At 38.9% G+C, this 13,922-nt stretch overlaps 1 protein-coding gene across 2 annotated transcripts in view; it reads left to right on the top strand.

Annotated features, from left to right (window-relative positions):
* The window catches only part of trpn1 (transient receptor potential cation channel, subfamily N, member 1), a 219,426-nt gene that overhangs the window by 152,355 nt on the left and 53,149 nt on the right, over positions 1-13,922 (top strand). For both annotated transcript variants that reach the window (XM_072569938.1, XM_072569937.1), the window contains exons 21-23: positions 2,442-2,540; positions 7,042-7,188; positions 9,153-9,260. In XM_072569938.1, coding sequence (XP_072426039.1) covers positions 2,442-2,540; positions 7,042-7,188; positions 9,153-9,260 — 354 coding nt within the window. The remainder of the gene's footprint in view (positions 1-2,441; positions 2,541-7,041; positions 7,189-9,152; positions 9,261-13,922) is intronic.

Genomic DNA, 13,922 nt, shown 5'->3' with positions numbered 1-13,922 from the left:
AGGAACACTTCACAGGTAAATGTGAACAGCAGTAGGACATTCAGCCCCTCATATCTGCCCCATCATACTGATCAATATCTTATTTAATCCACCTTGGTTCCCTATCCCTTAATCTCCTCACCTAACAAAATCTATTGATCTAATTTTCAATTGTCCTAACCTCAAGAACCTTCCTGATATAGAGTTTTTCAGATCCCCACTAGCAAGAAGAAAGGCCTTGTTCTAATTTTAAGCTAAGGCTTCTTAGTCTGGACTCCGTCCACCAGAGAAAATAGTTTTTTGTTAGTTTTGGAGATGTGAGCATTACTGGTTGAGCTAACATTTATTGCTTATCCTTATTTCCCTGGATCAGATGGTGATGAACTGCCTTCTTGAAACACTATTGTTCTTGGGCAGTAGGTGCATTCACAATGCTGTTGGAGGGGGGGGGGGGGAATTGCAGGATTTTAATCCAGTGATAAAGAAGCTATGGCATTACATTTCCAAAGCAAGATCAAGTGAGTTCAATGATCTGTTGATCTGCTGGGAAATGATCTTGCAGCCAGTGATGTCCTATGCATGGCTGCTTTTATTTTTCTAAGTGGTAGAGGTTGCAGGATTTTTTAGAAACTCTCACAGGAGCCATGATGAGTTATTGTAATATAAAATAGTTTCTCCTATTCTGCTTTAAATTATTTAATCATCTTAATCATATCAATTATGTCACGTCTTAATCTTCATCTATACTCAAGGATATACAAGTGTAATGAATTGCCCTTATAACTTAACCCATTTCGGTCCTGCATCATCCTGTGCAGTTCCTTTCAGATTACAATATATAAAATAGCCTTGTGTATCAGATAACCCCATGTTGTTTGGCACAAAAATTTATATGTAGGCCTCTGCACATTGTGCAAGTCAACCCCTATTTTTCAGTTAACAAAACCATATCAACATAAAGTCTCAGCTTCAGATTTTCAATTCAGAAAAACGTTTAGGGTTTATCAATATTTTCATTTTGAATGCATGAGGCCAACTCTAGAAATATCAGTAAAAGGGGCAACAAACATTTATGCCGGACAAGAGGAGAATGCTGACTGATTGACAAGCTGACTATGATTGATAAAGGTGTTATGTAATAGTTACTGATGATCGACAGGCTTTGTTTAGATTTTGAACCAGGCAAGTGAACTGATTTGTCAGGATGTCGCCTGGAGAAATGACTATGCAAATTTTGCAGAGTTGAAAGAAGTTCTTGGTATCAACAAACAACAGATCCCTGTGTATTAATATATGTAATTTCCAGTACACATGTATGCCATATCTTGAGCACAACTGACAATTTTAAATTGAATGTCAGTGTAATTCTTTGCAGAGTCAGAATTATTCAGCAAAGGTTTTCCATTTGCAGAATTGTGTCTAATGTTGGGTATGACATACTAATTTTGTATGCATGGACTGACTGGGTGCAGTCAGTGCTTGCTCATTGCAAACAGTCACAGGGAGAAGCAGTTTGATATTCGTCTTCTAGTCTTTTGGGCATATGGCTACATACCTTGCATCACAATGGCACAGAAATTCATATTATTCAATTGAGTGATAGGAAGAACATCAAACTCAGAATATCCTGTAAGGGTAAGGTATCTCAAATTTTTTAAGCTAGTTGTTCAAGGGCCGGCAGCTACTGCTGCCAGTTGGGGCGGCGCAGTGACTCAGTGATTAGCACTGCTGCCTCACAGCGCCAGCGACCCAGGTTCGATTCCAGCCTTGGGTGACTGTGGAGTTTGCACATTCTCCCCTTGTCTGCGAGGGTTTCCTCCCACAATCCAAAGATGTGCAGGTCAGGTGAATTGGCCATGCTAAGTTGCCTATAGTATTCAGGGATGTGTAGGTTAGATGCATTCGGCAAATATAGGGTACGGGAATGGGGCTGGGTGGGTTACTCTTTGGAGAGTAGGTGTGGACTTGTTGGGCCAAAGGCCCTGTTTCCACACTGTAGGAAGTCTGATTCTGATTCTGATTCTAAGTTCACAATGCTGCTGTGCAACAGGAGAGTGATGTTCGCCACTTGCAGGATGTTGCTCTTCTGTCAAAAAGATACTGTGCTAACTCGATCTTGATAGAATTAATAAACTTTCTCAAGTAATTAATTGCCATCTTTAGGGGGCCATATCGTGAATCCCTCCCCATTTCATTCCCATGCTTTAGGTACGGTATCAGTTTGTTCCAAGCCAGGTCTCCCACCTCTGTTGATGACACCGATCTAAAGAATACCACAGCCCAATAAGTGTATCAACTAATTAGCTCTGTGCTTCAATTCACTGTCATTAATCTGAGTCAGATAATGGATCTAGTTCTGAATGTGCTTGAGTAGGTTTCTTGCTTGCTGTATTTGGGAATGATTATTCTTCCTGAATACAATTGTTTTGATTGATTAATTAATTTTTATTTTTATTTATCAGGAGGGAATGAATACAATTCATTTAGCTGCTAAGAATGGGCACATTAATGTCCTGGAAGCCCTGAAAGGCACTGTATCCTTTAAAATAACCAGCACAAAGGTTAGAGACACAGCCTGACCCTTTATGTTCTCTTTTCGTGTTGATTTACCTTAGCTTTAGCATTGATTTGGTTATCATTTGAAACCTGGGTGGAACCAAACTAAACAATGTCTTGCAAAAGCTCTTCTAATTGTTCTGGTTGTTACAGTGAGTGCCAAAACCATTCATCTTACCCCTGATAATTACCTATTTATTGTCACTTAATAAATTCATAATTGTTTCAATTGTTCATTTTTCGATAATAATTATTTTAAAGTCTCATTTGACCTTTTTCACCACACTTTTATGCAGTGCATTCCAGATTCCAATCATTCAATGTATGAAAATGTTTTCTATCATGTTGCTATTACATCTTTTGCTGATTAACTTAAATTTGTGGCCTCTTTTATTTAACTTATCCTCTTTTTATGGTTCAATTATGTTGACATCACAGTCGAATATTAGTATTTTGCCAAAATCCCCACAAATGTGGTTAACAGTAGCTGAACCCGCCATGACCCACTGATCTGGTTTTTCATCATATGATAGATCCTTCCATTAAAGGGAACATTTCTCTCTCTGCTCTTTGAAAATCGATCATGATTTTGAATACCTCAATCAAATTTCCTCTCCAAGGAAAACCGTTCCAAATCCTTCACCCTATAGATCTTACTGAAATTCCTCTTTCATGGAACCATGAGTCTTTTCTGCACAGTCTGTAATACCTCCACATCTTTCCCTGAAATGTAGTGCCCAAATTGGACACAGTAACCCAGTTGAGGCTGAACTAATGTTTTATACATTGGGTTTAACTTAACTCTGTTACTATACACTACACTTCATTGATAAAACTTTATTAACCAGCCTCTCAATCTGTCTTGCTTCCTTCAGTGTTTTATTTACATACAGGTTCCATTGCACCTGCAACCCCTTTAGCTTTTATTTTATGTCCTTTCTGCACTTTTCCTACCAAAATTGAATGCATTCACACTTCTCTGCATTAATATTCCACTGCCCATTCCACTGTCTAGAATAGAAGAGTAACTTATTGTCACTTTACAAAAAAATACAGTGAAAAGCTTTTAAGTTACTGACGTTCGACACTTTTCTGCGAAAGGTTTGCAATACATTCAAGCTACGTAACATTCTCACATTTGAAATTGTGCCTTCCAGAGCAAGATCTCGGTCATTCCATCAGGAAGAGTAGGGTATCTCACACCAATACTCAGGAATGCCACTATAAACCATCATCCAGTCTGAAATACAATCAGACACACTGAGATTTGTTTCTTGTCACTCAGCCAATCTTATATCTGTGTTGCAACAGTGCCTTTTGTTCCATCTAACTTTGCTCAATACATCATTGGCAAAGAGGGGATTTATCATTAGTAAACGTTTAACAAATTTGCAGCTTTGCAATTCCCAACCACTTTCTGATTGGGTAAATCAGATAAAGTTGGTGGTCGCACATCAGAATTTTCAAACACTAAATCTCCACACACTTTGCAAACTTGTGTCAAGAGATTTAGAGTTTCATTTCAAAATTCTCTTCTTCCCAACTATATAAAGTGTACAAATCCCAACTGTCTGCCTGTATAGAATGCTTAATCAGTATTGTGGCAGTTCATAATAGGGATCCAGCATTACAATGAAAGGGCAGGTCCTTGGAAGTTAATTTATGCAATACAGCAATTTACAAGTAAAGAGCACGTGAATGTGGACTGTTCCTTTATTTTGAGGCCATAAAGGTAAAATACACTTGATGTGCATTCCCGGATGATTGAGTTAACGTGACAAGAAAGATATCTGTGTTGTTGCATTAAGGGCTTGCAATCTAGACTCTTTCTGTCTCTGTGTATATCAATCCTGACTCAGTTGGTAAATCACCTGCCTCTGGGTTAGATGGTTAGGCTTTCATGTCCTACTCCAGGATCCAAATCAAGTTTCATCCTCAGCACTTCCCTATTACAGATAACCTTTTTTGGATGAGACCTTGAACCAAGTTCCTGCCTGCCTCTCTAGTGGACTTGAAATATCTCATGGGCATTTTTTGCATGAAAAATAAAGGCATTATCCCCTGTTTATAGGCCAGCATTTTCCCCCTCAGTCAATGACAGTTTAACTGGACACAATCGCATTACTGTTTATGGAAGTTTGCTACTTGCCAATTAGCTGCTGTTTCTCCTCCATGGATGTATCAAAAATAGATTTCTTGGAAGTACTTTTAAATTACTGATGATCGTGAAGTGTACTATATTAATAAATGCAAATGTATTTTCTTTCTCACTGGCCTCTTCAGAAGGGTACTGGGTACAAAGCTATATTTTGTGTGGAGCTGAGTTAAAAAAGGAGCAAAAGTCCTGACTCAAACCTCAAAGATGAAAATAGTTTGGCATAGAAAGAGATACAGCCTTCAGTAACAGCCCACAAAGTGGTTTCTTCAGTCAAAGTGGCTTCCTCAGTATGCAGCTCAGGAATGCCTTTGAGCAGGTCCTTCTATCATTAATGTAGTGGCCACTTTTCGGTAAGTTCAAAAGTACAGAGAAGTGAGCAGATGGGTAGCTACTGCCTTTTGACCCAATTCAAATTTGGTTTGGTGGGCTTTTGTAAGGCCTTAAATGGAGCTTAAAGTTCATTGAGAAGTATCATCAATAGCCATAGACGAGGTGCCAGAAGCCTGGAGGTTGGCTAATGTGGTGTCATTATTTAAGAAAGACAGTAAGGAGAAGTGAGGGAACTATAGACCCATGGGTCTGACATCAGTCATGGTTAAGCTGTTGTAGGGGATTCTGAGAGATAGGATTTACATGCTTTTGGAAAGGCAAGGGATCGTGAGCAAACCTTTGTGCGTGGGAAATCATGTCTCACTAATTTGATTGAGTTTTTCGAAGAAGTCACAAGGAAATTTTATGAAAGCACAGTGATAGGTGTTGTCCATATGAACATCAGCAAGGCATTCAACAAGGTTCCACATGGTAGCCTGGTTAGCCAGCTGAGATCACATGGAGTCCGGGGGGAGCTAACAAATTGGATACAGAACCGGCTCAAAGGTAGAAGACTGAGGTATGGTTGGAGGGTTGTTTTTTCAGACTGGAGGACTGTGACCAGTGAGGTGCCACAAGAATCAGTTTGGCTTTACTGATTTTCATCATTTATATAAACGATTTGCAAGTAAATATAGAAAGTATGGTTAATATGTTTGCCGATGACACCAAAATTGGTGGTGTAACGGACAGTGATGAAGGTTACCTCAGAGTACGATGAGACCTTGATCAGATAGGCTGATGGGCCATAGAGTGATAGATCACTTTTGGGTAATCTTCTCCCAAACTTAGATCACTTTAATTTAGATAAATGTGAGGTGTTGCATTTTGGTAAAGGCAAATCAGGGCCCCGGGGAGTGTTGCAGAAAAACGAGATTGAGGGGTGCAGGTGTATAGTTCCTTGAAAATTGAATCGCAGGTAGATAGGGTAGTGAGGAAAGTGTTTGGAATGCTTCCCTTCATTGGTCAATACGTTAATTATGAGAGTTGGGATGTCAAGTTCCAACATTGGTGAGACCACTTTAAGAATACTGTGTGCAATTCTAGTTTCTCTTCTATAGGAAAGATGTTGTTAAACTCGAAAGGGTTCAGAAAAGATTTACAAGGATGTTGTCTGGATTGGGGGCTGAGAAGTGACTTTATGAAGGTTTATAAAATCAAAGGGGCATAGATAGGATAAATAGACAAAGTCTTTTCCCTGGGGTGAGGGAGTCCAGAACTAAAGGGCATAGGTTTAAGGTGAAAGTTTTAAAAAGGACCTAAGAGTCAACATTTTCGTGCAGGGTGGTGCATGTATTTAATGAGCTGCCAGAGGAAGTGGTGAAGGCTGATACAATTACAACATTTAAAAGACATCTGGATGGGTATATGAATAGGAATGATGTAGAGGTATATGGGCAAATTGCTGACAAATGGGACTCAATCAGCTGAGGATATCTGGTTGGTGCAGACTAGTAGGACCAAAGGGTCTGTTTCTATGACTCAATGATTCTGTAATTCAAAATTTAAGTTGAGTTTGGCAGATTTGATGCAGGAGCCTTTAAGAACACTTTTAACTCTGCCAATTTTCCCAAAACAGGAATGATTTGAAGGAGACAAGAGTTATATTTGTTTACCACCAGCCTCCTAGCCATTTAATGTGTGACAAACTATCTGCAATCTACAGGAGTGCATTTACACCATATTTAATATGGAAACCCAATCATGTGGAAGCAGAATTAAAAGGATTGTATTCTTACCTTGAATGTAAAAGTCCAATATATCTTCAGAAGCAACATTAAGTCTTTTTATATTTGCCCACAAATGTCTGAAAGTCCTGTAAGTAATTTGACAGTGATTTCATCATTCAATGGCTTCATCATCTTGAGGTTTATCTCATTGTCAGGTGTAGCAGTTTAGTGCACTCACATACATGAGATGGCACTCCCTGAAACTTAAGTGCAGCTTTATCTAATCAAATTCATTTTCCTTCTTTGAAGACTGGATTCACTGCTCTTCATGTGGCTGCACATTTTGGCCAGATGGATTTTGTGCGGGAGATTCTAACCAAGGTACCAGCAACCATACGCAGTGAGACTCCAAAGTCCACCAGTGAGGGACAACTGATGAAGGAGCCGACAACCGAGGTATAAGAGTTGACATCCTTCTCACATGGGCAAGAGTTAACAGATATGAACAATTTTTTTAAAATTAATTTTTAAACTGGTTTAGCTTTTTAAAACTATTTAAAACTTTCACAGCACTCATGTTAGACATCCACAAGCACCTCGTGTTTTTTTTAACTTTTATGTAGTGAATCCATATTGCAGCAATGTTTCAGCTGAGGATGTAAGAATGGAGCAGTGAATAAACAAAAAAAAAAATCGGTTTTATTACCAGGGCTCCAAGGATTAAATCATGGAGGGATTTGTTTCAATTAAACTTGTATTCCCTGCAGGATAGAAAGTTATGATGTACATTTATGGAAGCGGTCATGATTTTCGAAGAAATCAATTGGACAGACATAGGAAAACTTTCTCTGTTAGCTTAGAATTCGAGGGCAGTGGAAAATAACCTTCAAGTCAGAACCAAGCCATTAGGAGAGAAACTAAGACGCATCTTTCTTGCAAAGGATAAAAATTCAAAGATGGTAAAGAATTCTCTCCCACAAGAAGCAGCAGTGAAGTTGTTTGTCAGAAATTGCTAGATTTTCATTTGCCAAAGGTATAAAAGGATACAGAGCCAACGTAAGATACAGATCAACCATGACAATCAAGGGGCTGAATGGCCTCCTTGTCGTCCTATGATTCAGTGCTTTGGGCTTCTGATCAAAGCTTTTATTACAAGTGAGTCTTTTTGTTTAAGCAAATGATTGAAGTGTAAGGATATTGCCTCAGTTGAGTTCAGCCCTGAAGGCAGATACAGGATCAGCCGACAGCAGACAGTAAGGGGCCACTAGAAACTATCCAATACAGACTCTGAAGCAGTAAATCACTGTTGCTACTGGTAATGAGTGTACGTTAAGTTCCAGAGTTGGTTGTAAATCCTTCAGTTCTGCTCAGTGTTTAAAATTGCGCAGTGGAGTAAGTTGCAAGGATATGGCAGCAATTGTGCAATGTAAGGAACTCTGCATTGTGTCACATCTGAGAAATACTCCTCATAAAATGGCAAAACTCATTACCAGATGCACTCTGATCCAAAATAAAACAAATTAATTATATTTATAAACCGCTTAATCAATCCTTGCTGGATTGATCCTCCCTCACATTTAGACTTTTTTTTTGGATGTGTTTGTGTTTTAAATTTTACCTCCCTGATGATGGTTCGAGTATTCTTAGATATCTGAATAAGAAATTTTGAGTACACAGCCTACATTACCAAACATCAGACAGCGCATGTAACAGCAGTGAGAAGCAGTCAACATTAAAATTCTTTTAAACTTTGTTAAAGTTAAATCTGTGACATTGAGTGTTTTTTTCCAGCCTGAGATGTGACACTTCAAGTGTCTAAAAGCAGATTAACTTGGTAGCTAGATTGTTCTAGATGTTTTTTAAGCAACCTAGTCAGAGATGCCATTCCACACGTCTGGGGTAAGTGCAACTTGAACCTAGGTGTCTTGGCTTAGAGGTGGGGTCACTACCACCACACAACAAGTCCTTGTTCCAAGCTTAGTCTAAATAAGGAAGTCAGTCTTTAGCCATTCGCTTCATAAATTAATATTTCAGGTTGAAGTTACCCCAACTGCTTTACACAGGAAGCCCTGTTCGTTCTGTACACAGTGCCAATGAATCTCTACAGAAAGGTTTGTGTTTAACTCAATCAACCACTCTAACTTTGGTTGCATATTTCTGACAACTTTGCAAAAGCAGAAATCCACATTTGTTTGAGAGATTCACTGGCGAGGACTTCAAGAGTTATTTTCTGAATTAGTCAGAGAATTGCTTGAAAAATTGGGTTGCCTTCTTTTAGAAAATATGGACCCTCGATCAGTAAGTTATAATTGGTCATTTTCCCTCGGGTGACAATTGCAAAACAAAGGAATAATTGCTCACTCAGTGTTATGGAAATCCAGGTGAATCTGGGGTTAAAGACTTTATTATCGCTGTTTCAGTCAGGGTACACACCATTACACCTGGCAGCACAGTCTGGGCATGAGAACTTGGTACGACTTCTGCTGAACTACCCGGGAGTTCAGGTGGACACTCAAACCAGCTTACAGGTAAGATGGCCAACTTTGTTGACTGAATATGTGTTTGTGCCATTTACTGCTTCATAAAAGTTATCCGCTTTCACTGTGGTAAAATCACTGAATGTATAAGATTGAAAACTAGAACATGGGATTTTAAAATCAAGACGTTGCTTGCATCGAAATTAATGTAGCACAGAAGTGATGGGTGAATTAGACTTGGTCCAAGCTAAGAAGCAAAGATTTATGACACCAAGGTTACAGAAGGTAGAATGTAAGAGACTGGCCAGAAATGGCTTGGACTAGCCATGCCAGTTCTAACAAAGGATAGATGAGGATTTGAGTGCAACAGATGAATGGAGATGGGACAAAGACAATGTGGAAGGGCAAAAAGGTTATTGAAAACATGAAATGCTTTAGTATTCTCATGTTTATTAATAAAGACTGTTTCAATCTGTGTTGGTTTTCTCTCTCAATATTCACAGTAGGAATTATTAAACCAATTTAAGTTCCTTTTATGGGGATATATCAATTGAGGGCAAAATTTTGAGTGGGTATGTGAAGAGACTGACTTACATGAAGGCATTATGGAATTGAAAAGCGAAATAAACCAAGTGTTAATGTAGCATTTACCATATCCTCGGGACATCTAAACCACTTAATGAACAATGAATTACAATGGAATATGAAATTAAATTTGAATGACTTGTTATTTTCTCTCCTTAGTCATATGCCTTCCTCAGAAATCTTTCTTTAGGGTATAAACAAATGCTCAAGAGACTAGAGACTACTCAAGCATTTTTGGCAAAGGCTCACAATATAAAATTCAGGTTCCTACACTTCCTAATCAGACTTATCAAATGACCCACATCTTTAAAAAAAGGACAGAAAGCATGTACTTGCTCATGAATTTACCACAAGCACTTCTGCTCCAACAGATCTATTGGAATAATTTCACAAAAAAAAAATCCATTCCTGTATCTCAACAGTCCCCTCACAGGCTGTCCAACTTCAGTGAGGAGTCACCCCAATCTCCACATTAAGCTTCTTGTTCAGTTGGCAGAGTTGAAACCAGTTTCTTTCAGTCAATTCTTGCGCAGTCACTATTTTTGTTATTTTCTCTCATTGACATGTCTCCCAAGGTTAAAGGGAAAAGGCAGGGAAGTGGAGTTGAGGATTATCAAATCAGCCATGATCTCATTGAATGGTGGAGCAGACTCAATGGGCTGGCTGACCTATTTTGGCTCCTTTTGCTCTTATGGTCCTCAGGTCTCTTAAAACAAAACTACTAACCAGCTCACTTATTACTAATAAGAATTCCCTAAACTCATCGCTTCAACAGCCATGTAGGATGTCTTCCTCTCTGACATGCTCATAGCTTACAGCTCTGGGGCTTTCCTCTCACTGTCCCCTAAGCTTTGCAGGAGTTCTGCCCAGTTCTGACTGCTTGGTCACTGTTCATAGCAGCACCTCTGTTGTGTTAGACCTCTTCCCTCTCCTGAAACTTGCTTCAGACACCTTAGCAGTTATCTCCTCAGATGGCTTGCTGGCCATTTTGCTGAATTTGCATGATGTTTGGGTATATGCTGTTTGAAACTGAATGTTCAATGTGACCTTTAAAGAACAACAGGTCCAAAGATGTTCCACATGACTGAACAATTAAAATCAATTTTCTCCATTGTTGAACCCAAGTTCCCAAATAATAATAACAATATAGCATAAACCTATATAACATTTGCCTAAGTGTGTGTGTATTTTAAATAGGCATTGGTTATGCTGTGATTATATATTGAGGAAATGTAGAGGACTAAATAGATTAAATGAAAAAAATATATATTTGGGCACTTCACATCAAGCTTACTCTTTTCTAGCTCATCTTACATCAAAACACACTTGATCCTTGAGCTGTGTCTAACTTTAGCTTTATTAGTTTGTTTGCAAATATACACTAGAAAGACCTTGGTCCAATGGGAAGTTGTCACAAATACTTGATCCATAATGGTTAGCTCTGCTGCCTCACAGCAAAAGGTACCCATGTTCAATTCCACCCTCGAGGATGTCTGTGTGGAGTTTACACATTGTCCCCGTGTCTGCATGGATTTCCTCCCACAGTCCAAAGATGTGCAGGTTGGGTATTTGGCCATGCTAAATTGCCCGTAGTGTCTAGGGATGTGCAGGCTAGGTAGGTTAACTGTGGTAAATGAGGGTTTAAGGGGATTGGATGGGTGGAGGGGGCGGTCTGGGTGAGATGCTCTTCAGAGGGTCAGTGCAGAGTCAATGGGCTGAATGGTCTCTTCACTGAGTATATGAGTCATTGACAGGTGAGGTTAGCTGTCTTACACCATTACAATTTCAGTTAATCTACTTACAGGATGCTACCATCAGACCAATGAAATGAGTAATATGGTTTCTGAGTTTTCAGACTGGTGTGTTATTGGATATGTAAGATGTACATTCAAACAATGGGCATTCTGCATCCCACTGAGGATTTGCTCAACCAACCTGTATCTGTAATCCTCAGAATACTTTGTCTAACATTCAGTGCAATTCTGCTATTGGACAGCATTTATTAAATATCCAAACTATGTCAACAATTATACTGGTAACTAAGATTATCAGTCGGGTTTGGACTGTGATGCGCTGCCTGTATATATTAACACACAGGATCATCTTTAATGTATATAAATAGCATCCTTTCTATTTTGTGAAAAGAAAGGGATAATGGAGACTGCCAAACTCTGCTTCATTCCCTTGATAATGCCTTGAGAAACCAAGATCTACCTTCCTGGTGTGAGAACTGAGATTGACAATTAGTTGTTCCAGGTGCATCTCCATGCCAATAATGGCCCAAAAGACCAACATGTTCTTCTGATGCTGTATAAATTGGTACCCCTTTTCAAAGTCTATTCCCGTGTTCTAGTCCTGATGAGTGCAAGATGACAAAAGCTCAACTTCATGCCTCTGTTTAGCAATGCTTAAGTTCTGTAGGACCAAGGAATTTTTTTTAATTTTTACCCCAGTTGACTGAATAACAATATCAACAATGATTGACATTGTCTGAAAGTTTATACTTAGCTGCTCAAAGTAGATAAGGAGTTCCATATCTGAGGGTGACTCCTCCATTTTTCTGGATGGCTAGGAGATTGTTCTGTGCAGGATGCAGCAACCATTTAACAACTGTTCAAAACAAGTGACGTCAACCAATGATTGTGGGAACATGAGAGTAAAGCAGGCACTTGATACTGTGACTCATTTCCTCACAAAGAATGAATTGGTCTCGGAAGCTATTTTTTTGAAACATATTAAAGTTCTTCAGTGATTAGAAAAAAATAAACGACTGGGAATAATTTGGCTGCCAGGTTGAAAGTTTCCTAAAATGGAGGATTGTCAATTAAATTATTTTCAAAGTCCTGCAATGGGTCTATAACACTGCTGCTGAAGATAAAAGAGGAGTTGTACAGTAATTTAAAAATCACAATTCGGCTCAATAAATCAAAACTCCTCTGTCAATAACGTTAAATCAAATGTCTAATCCCGTAAAGAAATCATCCAGCTGCAAGTAGCTTTAACATAAAGGTTGTACAATTACCTTTTTGATTTATCATGAGCTGTATAATCATGTTGTTTTCTACACTGCAGTAGTGAGTACGCTTCAAAGGTACTGCATTGATGTGTTTTGAGTTGTCCTGAAATTGTGGAAGGCAATATATGAGTGTAGGCGCTCTTTTACAGATTTTTATTTATGAAGCAGAAAGAATTTCATCGAAATGTCTTTACCGTCAGGTTGCACTGAAATATTGAAATGCTCGTGCTTCTGAGCCAGTTATTTTCTGTGAAAGTGCATGCACAATGCCCATGAAAGATGTCAAGTATTTCTAAAATGTTTAATGTAGTTGTTCCTTGTGCTGTATTCATCCTTGCTCTTTTTTGCCAACATTTTTCTTCTATTTCTGTTATTTTTCATTAACATCGCTATTTAAATGTTTTTTTAAAATAATTTATGTGTAAATGTATTTGTTCCTATGGTTGTTCTTAATTTGATGATTCTGAACTACATAGCTTTATGTTTATGTTAGTGGTTTTAAAGCTAACTCAGAGCTGCCCTTTCCCTACCAATCCTTTGGGGTCTGTGATACCTAGAAAATATGGGGTTAGTGTAAGAGCATCTCATTCAAAAGGTGGAGGCACGAGCCTCTCTGCTCACATCTGTAGGTGACTATGCACCTGCAGAAGTTACTTTCCTTTGCTGTGTTCCCCCATCGGGCTACCAGCTTCCATTGGCTCGTTGAGGAAAGATCATCTCCAGAATATTTCCTGTCTAAACATGGAGAGGCCTACAGGAATGGGGCAGGGCTTGTACTCTCTGGATGAAATTGGTGAGGTCTTCTTTCAATCTTGTGTTGACCTGTTCACCTTCACTTCATTCAAAAGCTGTGTTTCCACTGTGGAGCTGGAATGGACACTCGTGGATTAAAGAGACCAGTCCTGCCTATCATTTGCTTTGGAAGTGGTATATAGAGGCACCACCCTTATTCAGTCAACAGCAAAGAGCCCTATATATGATTTGACTCAGTGTAGATACAGCAGGATATTTGCAAGAATGGGAAAGCTTGGTTATCAGATGAGACTCAGAAAGCTGGGACTATTGGAACACCTGGGATAATTAGTAGTGGTTCTTAACATTCTAAGAGATTT

Source organism: Chiloscyllium punctatum, chromosome 5 (genome assembly GCF_047496795.1).
Source record: "Chiloscyllium punctatum isolate Juve2018m chromosome 5, sChiPun1.3, whole genome shotgun sequence".
NCBI lineage: Eukaryota > Metazoa > Chordata > Chondrichthyes > Orectolobiformes > Hemiscylliidae > Chiloscyllium > Chiloscyllium punctatum.
This window is presented reverse-complemented; position numbering and strand designations above follow the sequence as displayed.